The 13527-nt window shown below is 37.5% G+C and overlaps 1 protein-coding gene across 50 annotated transcripts in view; it reads right to left on the reverse strand.

The window, feature by feature from the left end:
• RBM26 (RNA binding motif protein 26) overlaps window positions 1-13527 on the reverse strand; it is a 95131-nt gene that overhangs the window by 51509 nt on the left and 30095 nt on the right. For 23 of the 50 annotated variants that reach the window (XM_074021254.1, XM_074021252.1, XM_074021251.1 and 20 more), the window contains 6 exons: window positions 9136-9224; window positions 8241-8458; window positions 6019-6279; window positions 3947-4186; window positions 3384-3524; window positions 2915-3055 (listed from right to left, as the gene is read on the reverse strand). In XM_074021254.1, coding sequence (XP_073877355.1) covers window positions 2915-3055; window positions 3384-3524; window positions 3947-4186; window positions 6019-6279; window positions 8241-8458; window positions 9136-9224 — 1090 coding nt within the window. Of the gene's footprint in view, window positions 1-2914; window positions 3071-3383; window positions 3555-3946; window positions 4187-6018; window positions 6280-8240; window positions 8459-9135; window positions 9225-13527 lie in introns of all 50 variants that reach the window. The other 27 variants (XM_074021233.1, XM_074021249.1, XM_015439410.4 and 24 more) reach the window with 3 other exon arrangements.

Below are 13527 nucleotides of genomic sequence, written 5' to 3' on the forward strand. Positions count from 1 at the left end.
ATTTTTGGTCTTATTCCTGCCTCCCAAGCCTGGTTCACCGGCCCTTTTAGAGAATCTGTGACCTATCCAACATCTTTTGTTTTTAACTTTAATATGTTCTGTACCTGAAGGTTCACTAAGAGAAGGAATAACGTGTTGTGCCTCCAGTAATTGAGATGGGTTTGTTCCATCTCATCTGTATTCTCTAATTCAGAATCCCTTTCATCGATATATATTTAAAAGAAGGGTATTAAAAACACAGAAATTCCTCTTGGTATATAGTCAGCAAATGGTCTAATATTAAATAGTTTTATGTAATGTATTTTTCCCCAATAATCCTTTTAATGAATTGTTTTTCTGCCTATAACTGTCAGCACTGGTTTTGTTGACTAGAAATGGAAAACTACTTAACCCTTCCTCCTGCCTATATTCAATCATGAGATCATCTATCAAGTTTTCCACCTCTTTGGAACTCTGCAAAACATAACTGTCAGGGCCTCCAGGTAACTTTTACATTAGTAATTTCAATGCATCAAAGGGCCCAAATTTCCTTCCTTTTGCTGAATAATTCCCCTCAAGATTTAAAGCAGTAAGCATAAAAGTTTAGCTATCACATAACAATAAGTCTATGACAAATTCAAATTAAGGCCATCTATAGGCTATTAGGAATGTGTAATAATTATATAATTAACAATAAATAAGCTTTTTAGGTATCTGTCACAATCCAGGACAGTAAATTTAAAATCCAAACTGGGAATAGATGAGAACATATGGTGGGAGGATGGAGAGGACTAAAAAGAGGTAAGAAAATAGAAGTACTATAGGCAATCCTCAATTTAGATTGGTTGCTAAATCAGTTGTTTGGTACATAAAATCAGTTATTAATGGAGAACTCAATCCTAAACTAGCTCACAAAAATGGTACATGATGTATCTAAAGAAGAGTACTAAAATAATCACTACATATAATGATTCTATGAGAAAAGGCATTCAAATTTCTAAGTAGGTATGCCAGACATTTATCTCTGAACAGGACCACTTCCTATAACTATAAGCGTTAAGAGCTGCAATTACCATAGATTCAACTTGTACACGGTAAGATTTATATGCAAGGGGTTTGATCCCCTTGTTTCTCTTGATCACAACCAGAAACTGCCCTGGCATGTGAATGGATCTAATAAATATTGACCTGTAGTAGCATATATTTATAGCACTCCAAAGCAGCAAGGTAGAAAGAAATGACTTTAGAGGGAATTCCCAATAAAAGGTTAACTGAGGTGGAAATTCCCACTAAAAGGTTCCCAGTAAAAGCAAGGAGTACTGGTATGAGGGAAACAAAACTACATGCTAAATAGTTATCCAAAGAAGAAAAGAGGGTTTCTATGAACTAGCCAGGTGGGAGACAGGTTCAGGACATGGGTAAGCATCACACAACAGTTAAATTCTTAAGTGGCCACTTTTCAATTACAAGCAATCCCTATATTCCTCACACAGAACAGAAACTGTTAAAAAAATCTTTTTTTCTGTTGTTGTTAATAGCTATTGAAATTCCTCCAAGAGAATTTAAGAGGAATGGGCATCCACATTAAATGCTGTCCTATGATCTCAAAGAGGATATAAATCTGAATTAAAACGTTCCTTACACCTTCATTACAAAAAGTCCTTTAAACATTCAAGGAAGATGCTCAGAATCTGATCGCTTCCAATGAACAAAAGAAAAAACACAAAGTGTATGTAAGTAATCACACATTTACCAAACTCCATTAGGTACTGTTACTTACTTAACTAAGATTTTTATTCACAACCGACGTAGCATGATTTTTAATTCTGACTAGGTAAGACAAGAAAAGACTGGAAAGAAAATGGGATTTAAAACTTAATTGAGGTGGTTAGGGAAAAAGACATATTTTTCATTAGCCCAGGAAATATTTTCCATTATGTCTGACAATCCATCATTTCCCCATATCAAACGTGATCTGTAGCAAATACTGTATTTTCCAAATTAATGTGAACTTTCTCCCTCTGAATGTTATTAGTTTACATTTACATCTCTAGTGTAGCACTTTTGCTGCCCTAGGTTGTGACTATGTCAACCCAAACTGTACCTTTTAGAAATTTTATCCAAAAGTCTGCCTCCTCTAAGAAAATTTTGAGTCATTTCCTAACACACAATATCCTTTGCTTAAAAATACACGCAAACTAATATTAAATTTTAACATGTGAAAAGTCAGTAAAAATAAATAACAAGCACAATTTTTACAGATGATTTTCCAAACTAGGAATAAACTTCTTAGGAATTAAAATGTTATTCTCAAGAGTTTAAATGAATCAATTAAGATTACAAATGATACAAATTACAAAAAAAAAAAAAAAGCCTACCCAAGAAAATGTGCTTCTTTAAGGAACTTCCTTTCCCTCTTGGACAGTGTAATAACTGTATAATAAAGTGTCACCTCTACCACAAATACAGAATTACACAATATATTTTCTCTAATGGGGGAATGAAGGATACAGGGAACAAATAAAATCACCATCCCAGCCAGTCACAGTGGCTCAAGCCTATAATCCCAGCACTTTGGGAGGCCAAGGCAGGCGGATCACTTGAGGTCAGGAGTTCAAGACCAGCCTGCCCAATATGGTGAAATCCCATCTCTACTAAAAATACAAAAACTAGCCAGGCATGGTGGCATGCGTTTGTGATCCCAGTTACTCAGGAGGCTGAGGCAGAGGTTAGAGTGAGCTGAGATCATGCTACTGCACTCCAGTCTAGGCTACAGAGTGAGACTGTCTCCAAAAATAAAATAAAATAAAGTAAAATAAAATAAATCACCATTCCTTATCCAACCCCAATAAAGGCAAGACCAACTGTTCTTTATAAATGTTTTCCCACTGTTTATATTACGAAAATGACAGGAAGGAAAGATTAATTATAGTACCTCTGGGTGGCAAATCCATATCCCCTGATGTTAGTCCTATCAAGTTGGGCCTTTGTGCATGCACTCTGTGTCTATACATAGGTCTGGAAGTGTTTGTTATGCTTGGGGCTTCAGGATTGTAGCCATCTGTGTCATATGTATCTGGTAATACAAAAACTGTAATTAAAAAACAATTATAAAACTCCACTTGGTAATTTTTTAATATTGATAAGAGAAAAAGTAAACAATATAACATATTAACATATAACATGCTTTATATGTATCAAAAAGAAAATAACTTTATTTTTAAAAGTTATTAAAAAGAAACATTTTGAAAACATTCATAACTGAGGGCTTAACGTTCATTCACCATGCCTACATAATTTTAGTGAGAAAAGTAGTCCTCACAGAGCAATTCTCTCTAGACATTTTAAAATTCTTCATCTAAAACTATATTACATTACGAATATAAAAAGGGCCAAAACTGTACCTGCAGTAAAAAGAGAGGGTGGAGCAGGAGGAGGCTGGTGATGAATGCCAGTTGTTACTACAGTAGGAACAGAACTGGTTGCAGAGTTTGGAGGAGCATCCATGCCAGATGGCTGCAAAGGAGGAAGTGGAGGTGGTGGTCCTGTCAAAACCAAAGAATAAGAAATATCATCTGAAAGCAAACAAATAAAACAAGTTATTGCACATCTGAACATAATCTTCTCATTTATCAAACTATAATATCTATAAACACCAAGCTCTTACAACTAATCAGATATCCTTTTAACACATTCCAAAGCAGGTTTGCCTTAAGCCATGAAGGCCTGCAGGCAGCTGGGTTTTACCAGTGATGTACTTAATTTACAAGGTCACTCCAAACCATAGTAACTGGCTTGGCACAGGCTACAAAATGGAAGTGTATTCCAAATGGAAGTATATTGCTATTAATTTCTATTAGGCAGTTTTGGGATTCCTTTAGATACTTTTAATTTAAGAATCTATTAAGTTTTAAAAATAGACTGAGAATGGCTAGATAAATACAGGCAAACAAACAGATTTACTTACCTGTAACAGGTGGGAGACTGGGTGGCAATGGACCTGGAGGTGGCACTGGGGGCCTGAGATTCACAGGTGGGGGTGTAAGAATTGGTGGAGGTGGGGGGAGTCCAGGAGGAGGTGGTCCTTCCACAACAGGAGGCTGTGCTGGGAAAGGCAGCATACCAGGAAGATTCACATCTTCTACAACCACTGGATCACTTCCATGATCGAAAGGACACATGTCTCCTCTCATACAAAAACCCTTTTCTATGGGGAAAGAATAGTTAGAAACAAATGTCAAAAGCACTGGAGATATATATTTTCTCTAAGTTAGCAAAAGTAAAGTATTTAAAAATATGAATATTATTAATATAGGACAAAAGGATAATTAACCATTTCCCAAGAGCTACTTGCTCTTCTCCAGTAATATAAATATTTGTCAAGTAAGAGTATATTTAACATACTGACATAGTTACTACGTTTATCGTCTCCACATCTCATGCTGAAATGTGACAATCTGGCCAGGCATGGTGGCTAACGCCTATTAATCCCAGCACTTTGGGAGGTTGAGGCAGGTGGATTACCTGAGGTCAGGAGTTCGAGACCAGCCTGACCAACATGGTGAAACCCCGTCTCTACTACAAATACAAAAATTAGCTGGACGTGGTGGCAGGCGCCTGCAAGCCCAGCTACTAGGGAGGCTGAGGCAGGAAAATCGCTAGGACCCGGGAGGTGTAGGTTGCAGTAAGCCGAGACTGCGCCACTGTACTCCAGCCTGGAGGACAGGGTGAGACTCCATCTCCCGCAAAAAAGAGAGAGAAATGTGACAAACGATGTTGGTGGTTGGCCTGGTGGGAGGTGTTAGAGTCATAAGGGTAGATCCTTCATGAATAGCTTGGTGATCTTCACAAGGTAACAAGTGAGTTCGCCCTCAATTAGTTCAGAGGAACTGGTTGTTTAAAAGAGCATGGCACTTCCCCCACCACCAACCCCACTCTTGCTCCCTTGCTCCCTCTTTGTTGCTCTCCCTTTGCCTTCTACCATGATTGCAAACTTCCTGAGGCCTTCACCAGATGCAGATGCTGGCACTACACTTTTTGTACAGTCTGCAGAACCATGAGCCAAAGAAACCTCTTTTCTTTATAAATTTCCCAGGCTCAGGCATTACTTCAGAGCAATGTTAAACAAACTAACACGTATACATACTAAACACACACACACACACACGAAAATAACCTAACAAGAGATATCAGACTTAAATATAATTTTTGTCATATTTTTGTCTTTAGAAATGTCCTTCATTTAAATCTCTAGCTTAAAACTAAAAAGACTGCAATTACGGTTTAATACTACTTACAAATCTTTTACAGTAAATCCTTAAAAGTCTTCAATTCTTTGTTTTTTTTGAGATGGAGTCTCACTCTGTCACCCAGGCTGGAGTGCAGTGGTGCGATCTTGGCTCACTGCAAGCTCCACCTCCCAGGTTCATGCCATTCTCCTGCCTCAGCCTCCTGAAGAGCTGGAAAAACAGGCTCCCGCCACCACGCCTGGCTAATTTGTTGTATTTTTAGTAGAGACAGGGTTGCCCACCATGTTAGCCAGGATGGTCTCGATCTCCTGACTTCATGATCCGCCTGCCTCAGCCTCCTAAAGTGCTGGGATTACAGGCGTGAGCCACTGCACCCAGCCAAAAGTCTTCAATTCTTTAATAAAATTCTTACAAAGGTGACGTTTATATTTCTAGGTACATTTCTACTTGTAGTCCAATAATCACTCATTCAAAAGAAATGAGTTTTGTCAACAATGTTTCAGTAGCAGATTCCCTCATAATAACTCAGTAGATATTTACTCATTTGGTAAACTCCCAAAATTTATTAAGACTTACTTGCAAATAAATATTATCTTTAAATTGATACTCAAATAATTAGTGGCAACTTCATAAATGTTTCAATCATATTGAGGAATTCAAAAAGTGATTAAGGCTAATTTCCCCCTTTTCAGAGGTAAGTCTTTGAATAACTGTGTACAACATAAACACACAGAATTTAGGCAGCTGGAAATGTTAATTAAATACTTCATGAAACAGCCGAAAGACTTACCATCATAGTCTCTACACCGTTTCTTTGGCATGGGTGGTCTTACGTAAGAGTTATGGTCCACCTGGTCTTCATGAAATTCAGACCAACTTTCGGTAGTGTTGTTACCATGATGAGTAGGAGCAATTACTGTAATAGTGCTGCTCAAAGTAGGTACAGGGTAGTGGCCAGATGAAATACTAGGTACCGAAGAGACTGGAGTATAATTATTTTCTAATGGATCTGTTCTATCCAGGTCATATTTAGGTTTTACCAGATCCCTTTCTGCAACAAAAGATAAATGACATATAAAACTACACTGTATTAAAAAAACAAGTCCCAGATCTAAGAAATAGTGATATTTTTATAAACATAGAAAAAAAAGTTTTAAATTTTGCATAATAATCCTTTTCTTTTAAAAAATATTTAATTAATACACAATGCTAAAAGGTTATTTCTTTTCAATATAACCCAAGCTACAAAACCAGGTAATGCTGCCGTATTTAATGATTTAATGTTTTTCCTTAGAGTTTTGTTTATAGAAAAAAGAAATTTTTTATTTTCTTCATCACAATCTTAGTATGCATAACTGCAGACCACAAAACAAAACATGCAATAAAGTAGAGTTATTTTTCCTGTGGTGAACATTTTGTAGTCATCCATCTGAAGTTACTACAATGGCTGTTTATTAAGATAAGAACGGATGAGCCAAAAGGAGTTCATATTAAACATGCACAAAGAAACTAACTAGACTATATATATGGTCCTCAAGAAAAAGAAAAGAAATTAAAGAGATTAGTTAAGTGAAGCAACATTCCAAGAAGCCCAGTATACCTAGATCATCACAGCAGCGGAAAATTTCTAAGAAAAGAGTAACAGAATACAGGGCTTATACAAAGGCCATAAATAGTATTAAGAGTAGTAAAAAAAAGTTTGAGAAAAGGTGTTTCACTGAAAAGTGTTTTAGGTGTTTTACTAAAATATCTTACTTTCAATAACATGTACTAGAAGAAAAATTATACATGCTGGGAATGACATGCTCTTGCAGAAATATGTATCTGAAATAACACTTTTTAAACTTTTAAAAACAGTTTTGAAGTGTAAGTGATACATAATAAACTGAACATATTAAATTGTGTAAGTTTTAATCAAAGTATACACCTCTGAAACCAATACCACAACTGAAATGATGTACATACTCATCACTTACAAAAGAATCCTCATGCCCCTTTGTAATCTGTAATCTATCCCTCCTTTACTCCCATCTCAGGCAACGACTGGCTTTGCTCTCTGTCATCACAAATTAGTTAGCATTTTTTAAAACTTTACGCTGGGCACACTGGCTCAGGCCTATAATCCCAGCACTTTGGGAGGCTGAGAAAAGTGAACACCTGAGATCAGGAATTCAAGACCAGTCTGGCTAACATGGTGAAACCCCCAACATGACTCTTACTAAAAATACAAAAATTAGCCGAGCATGGTGGCACTCGCTTGTAATCCCAGCTACTCAGGAGGCTGAGGCATGATCATCGCTTGAACTCAGGAGGCAGAGGTTGCAGTGAGCTGAAACAGCGCCACTGCACTCCAGCCTGGGCGACACAGCGATACTCTGTCTCAAAAACAAAGACTGAGAAAAAAATATTTGGATATACATACATATTGTTTTCCTGCTTCTTTCACTCAGCATAATTATATTGAGATTCATCCATTTTGTTGAATGTATCAAAAGTTCTTTTCTTTTCATCCATGTTATGGTATGGATATACTACAACATGTTTATACATTCACCTGTTGACGGGCATTTAGGCTGTTTCTACATCTGGCTCTTACAAATGAGTCTGCTATGAACTTTGTGAACAAGTATCTGTGCGGACATAAACTTTCATTTCTTCCAGGTAAACAGTAAGATGTAGAATAGCGGACCCATATGTTAATTTTTACATACTGCCAAAATGTTTTCCAAAGAGTTCCAGCTGATCTACATTCTCACCAACACCAAACAGAATCAGTCTTTATCATTGTGGCTATCCTGTTGAATGTGTAGTGGTAACTGTGATTTTAATTGCACAGAATAAAACTTTTAAAGGAATTTTTAAAAAGCATTCTCTTGGACCACAGAATACATCATAATAGAAAAAAACGAAGAAAACGCTGACAAAATGTTAAGCAATTTTTAAAAACACTTAAACATGGAGTTTTTCACAATAAAAAGATAACCAAAATATACATATATATGTACTATTTACCCCTGCTTCGTGTTCTGCTTCTGCTTCTAGTCCTGCTTCTATCTCTGTCCCTTTCACGAAGCCTCTCTTTACTCCAACTTCGACTTCGACTTCTGCTGTAACTGCGACTTCGCCCTCGTCTTCTATTGTACCGGTCTCTGTATGAATCTCTTCGAGGAGGGTTTCGATCATAATCTCTTTTGCGAGAACGATCATCTTTTTTCCTCTCATCACGGCTTCTAAAGAAATATATGGTCACTTTTATACAAATAATTTTTAAGTGACACAGGAAAAAGCTAATTAAATGCAAAAGTTATATTTAATTCTTGTAACATAACTTTTTATCCTACCATCAGACACTTGAAAAAACTGAGCTTAATATTTAGTACTCTAAATCCCTTTTAAATGAAAAACAATCTTTTTAAAGCCTTAACCCTTAATCTTATACACATTGGCAACTATAAAATTGGGCATCTGTAGATAAAGGCATCTATACACATGACTTACAGTACATATAGAACATACTATCCCGTACATATAGTCACACACTTCCAGACAGTATCGCATGCATTCTATTCTAAGGGTTTTTGAAGCCTGAATGAGAAAAACAATTTAATCACACTAAAGGGAAACAGCAGGCAAAAAAAAAAGAGCCACACATTAAGATTCTACTGGAATCTGAAGTTAGGAATAAAAAGATTAGCAGCTAATATATGTCAAGCACTGTTCTAAACTCACTCCCAAGATCTACAAATCTGACCTAGATTTTCAAGATAGAAACGGACCTAGTTATATTTTCCTAGACCAATAAGAGTAGATATTACTTGTCTCTGCATAAAAGATAATCCAAGTCTAAACATTCATATAAAAGGTAACTTATGTCAAAACACTGAATATGGTTCAATGAACCGCTCACCTATTTTCCCTGTATCGGGAGCTTGACTGTGGAGGACTGTGATTTAGCCTTCTAGAAAACTTCTTCTCTCGCTCTTCCTCCTTTGTGATCTGATAGACAAAAAAAAAGGTGTACAAGTTTAGTAGTTATTCCACTGTTAAACAGCCTTAGATACGGCCAGGCGTGGTGGCTCACGCCTGTAATCCCAGCACTTTGGGAGGCTGAGGCGGGTGGATCGCGAGGTCAGGAGTTCGAGGCCAGCCTGGCCAACATGGTGAAATCTCGTCTCTACTGAAAATACAAAGATTAGCTGGGCGCAGTGGCGGGTGCCTGTAATCCCAGTTACTCTGGAGGTTGAGGTAGGAGAATCACTTAAACCCAGCAGGCAGAGGCTGCAGAGAGCTGAGATCGTGCCACTGCACGCTCCAGCCTGGGCGAAGGAGTGAGACTCTGTCTCAGGAAAAAAAAAAAAAAAAAAGCCTTAGGTAGACACATTACTACTTTAAGACTTTATTAACATTAACATTTAATTAATATTAAAATTAGTTTATATAATGTAGAAGCAAAATCATCATCTCCTAAAAGTATCCAAACAAAGTAAATTCCTCTACTAAGTATCATCATTTAACTGTAATGAAATGATTACACTGGTGAGAAAACATTTTAAGCAAGTAGGCTCATTTTAACATAATTAATGGAAATCCAATTTTATTCCTCTTTCAAAAGTCTAACACATATTCGTGTTTTGGTTTCATGGATTTGGTCTGATACCAAACACATCAAAGAAAATAGGAGAATACATTAGAACTCACCAAGTCATAAATACAGATACACACACATATACACATATATATACACATTTATATATATACTTATATATAAATATAAAAATATAAATATATATTTACATATACTTACATATTTATATATACATTTATATATATGGGAAAACAATGTATAAGATGAAGGAGTTTTCCAGTTTCTCATAGCAGCATGACAGCTATATATTCCTGTTTCCTACAAGGTGCTTCCATTCACATCATATAGCTACTAGAAAGCAACCCTGGAAAATATTCTCAGTGCTGCCTTCTCCAGACTATATTGTTGAGAACAATGGTCCTCAACAATAGGAGCGATAGGAATCACTATTTTTCTAGACAATTAGAAAAAAAGGACTTAGAGGTTAAACAAATTCAGGAAATGTTGTGCAAGTGGCTTCCATAAATAAGACAGGGCTCAAGATTTTGCGTTACTGAGAACCATAAGATATTCTTATGCAGGTAGTCTACGCACAGGGTACACATGTCCCAGATTATGCCAGCTGTTCCAGCATCCCTTTGGTAAGACCTTCTGTCAAAATGTGCCACTTTAGGCCGGGCTAAGTGACTCACACCTGTAATCCCAGCACTTTTAAAGGCCGAGGTGGGTGGATCACTTGAGGTCAGCAGTTTAAGACCAGCCTGGCCAACACGCTGAAATCCCACCTCTACTAAAAATACAAAAATTAGCTGGGCATGGTGGCACGTACCTGTAATCCCAGGAAGGGATTACAGGAGGGATACTCGGGAGGCTGAGGGAGGAGAACTGCTTGAACCCAGGAAGCAAGAGGTTGCAGTGAGCTGCTATGGGGCCACGACACTCCAGCCTGGGCAACAGAGTAAGACTCCGTCTCAAAAAAAAAAAAAAAAAAAAAAAAAAGTGTGCCACTTTAGATGAGAAATCAGATGGAAATCCTATTAACAGACCAAACTAGGAGAAATAATCTTGAAAGCATTCTTTCAACAGTTTGCCTTTTTAAACTCAAGTACTTTTGTACTCTCTCCACCTATTCCAGCTCTCCTCCCAGACCAGACAAAAAACTGGGTACTAATACAACCCTTCTGATACACTCTTTCCCTTCTATTTACTCAATGCACTTTTGCAAGTAATCTAACAGATCACCATATTCCACAGTACATGCCCATCTTAGAATAGCCACAGCATTTTAAACGTAGATTGCCGTCTGGCACTTTGACAATTCTGAAAGATCAGGGATAAGTATCTCCCACAATTGATTGAAAAAACAGGAAGTATTACATCAATAGATAGTAAGACTAAAGCTTTGCTACTACTCGATTTGGGGGAAGACTACTTCTCAAACCAAGGGACTGTGATCTACTCAAGATTTTTTGAGAATTAAAACATATATATATATATATATATTTTAGATGGAGTTTCGCTCTTGTCACACAAGCTGGGGTATAATGGCGTGGTCTCAGTTCACTACAACACTACTACCTCTGCCTCCCAGGTTCAAGCTATTCTCCTGTCTCAGCTTCCTGAGTAACTGGGATTACAGGCAACTGCCACCACGCCCGGCTAATTTTTGTATCTTTGGTAGCGACGGGGTTTCACCATGTTGGCCAAGCTGGTCTTGAACTCCTGACCTAAGGTGATCCACCCGCCTCAGCCTCCCAAAGTGCTGGGATTACAGGCGTGAGCCACCACGCCTGGCCAAAGTATAATTTTTAACAGCAAAAATCTGAAACCAACCCAAAGTTCCACCAATAGACAAAACTTGAATAAACCATTGCATATCTCTATGTGGCATAAGCAATTGCCAATACAATATCCACCGTCCCTTTCTTCCTAACAGAACCCCTATACTGTTAGGTATGAAATATGTTCACTTATAAATTACATTTCTGGTCTTCCCAGGCAGATAAAACTGATTGGGATGTTACATGTGGGTATGTGTATACGAAAATATACAAATATACATGTGTGTAAATATATTCAGATAGAGATAAAAATATATTTGAAAATTATTACATATTATATATATTTTATTGCATAATAAAATGTATTATTTATATATAATCTGGAAAAAGCATAAAAGGAGAAAAAGAAACAAAGGTCACAACAGCAACATCTCCTACAATCTCAAAAATGACAGCAGCTACCATTGACTGGGAACCTACCATGTGCCATGTGTGAGAAGTAAGTAAAATAATGTATGTAAAGCACTTGATTGGTGCTTTACATACATTATTTTACTTAATCCTCACAAGAATCTTTAGTATTTCCATTTTGCAGCTGAGTAAAATGAGGCTCAGAAAAGTAAAGTTTTCAAGGTCACAAACCAGTGATTTGTAGAACCAAAATTTTAACCAAGATTTGTGTGACCTAAAGCTAGGGCTAAATGCAGAAACATAATGGCTTAACTGCAAATAATTATTTTCACTAAAATTATAGGTTCTTTTTGTTTTTAAGACAGGGTCTTGCTCAGTTGCCCAGGCTGCAGTGTAGTGCTTCAATCTGCACCCTCAGGCTGTGGGGCTCAAGCAGTTCTCCCACCTCAGCCCCTCAAGTAGTTGAGACTACAGGCATGCACCACCCCATCACACCTGGCTAATTTTAAATTTTTTTTCAGAGAGATGAGGTCTCACTATATTACCCAGACTGGTCTCAAACTCCTGGGCTCGAGCGATCCTTCCGCCTCAGCCTCCCAGAGTGCTGGGATTACAGGCACGAGCCACCACGCTCACCCTGGCCAAATTATAATCTTTTAACATCAAATTGAAAAGATATGAATTATTATATGACTATTAGAGTGAAGAAAGGAGGTTATAAAATACACACAAAAATTTCAGGACCTCTTGAAGTATGAAGTCAGTTCCACTGTCCTGTGAAGGTCCTTGTGTTTTACTACCTTAAAAACAGTCCCCTACTAAAATGCACGTAGGACAAAAGCAAACAGACCAACTGTCAACCTAATTATTTTCATAGAACAGATGATAAGACTCTATTTCTGTAAGATATTGTGCAGAGTAAAAGCGGGCCTGACAATACTATCCTTAGAAAGCCAGCATGCTTGTAAGGCTGGCCTTCGGCTGGCTCCCGGGCACTATGATTTCTTGAGCATTCCCATTACTCCCTGATAAGGAACGGTTCACTATGCCTGAACTGTTTATGAAACAACATGGTCTACACTGAACATCTGCTTTCCTCCCAGGAGTCTGGAATTTTGGTACATACTAAGTAGGTGGTGCCTATGTGACCAGTTCCAAGTAAGAATGCTGGGCAGAGTATCTAAGGAGCTTGCCTAATCCCCATGTGTTGTTACAGTTCACTGCTAGGGGAATTAAGCACATCCCGTGGAACTCTGAGGACTTTAGAAGCTTGCGTTTGTTTTCCACTGGACTTGGCCTCATACACCTTTTCCATTTGCCGACTTTGCTTTGAATCCTTTTGCTGAAATAAGCCAGGGCCATGGGCATAATTACATGCAAAGTCCTATGAGTCCTCCTAGAGAAATCATTTAAACTGGGAGTGGTCCTGAGGACTCCCAACAAAAAGATATAGAAGACAAAAACTCAGTTTAGTTATTCCTCTTATGTGTTTAAATAACCTGTAAGGTATAACACAAATCGT

The sequence above is a fragment of the Macaca fascicularis genome, chromosome 17 (genome assembly GCF_037993035.2).
Source record: "Macaca fascicularis isolate 582-1 chromosome 17, T2T-MFA8v1.1".
Classification (NCBI taxonomy): Eukaryota; Metazoa; Chordata; class Mammalia; order Primates; family Cercopithecidae; genus Macaca; species Macaca fascicularis.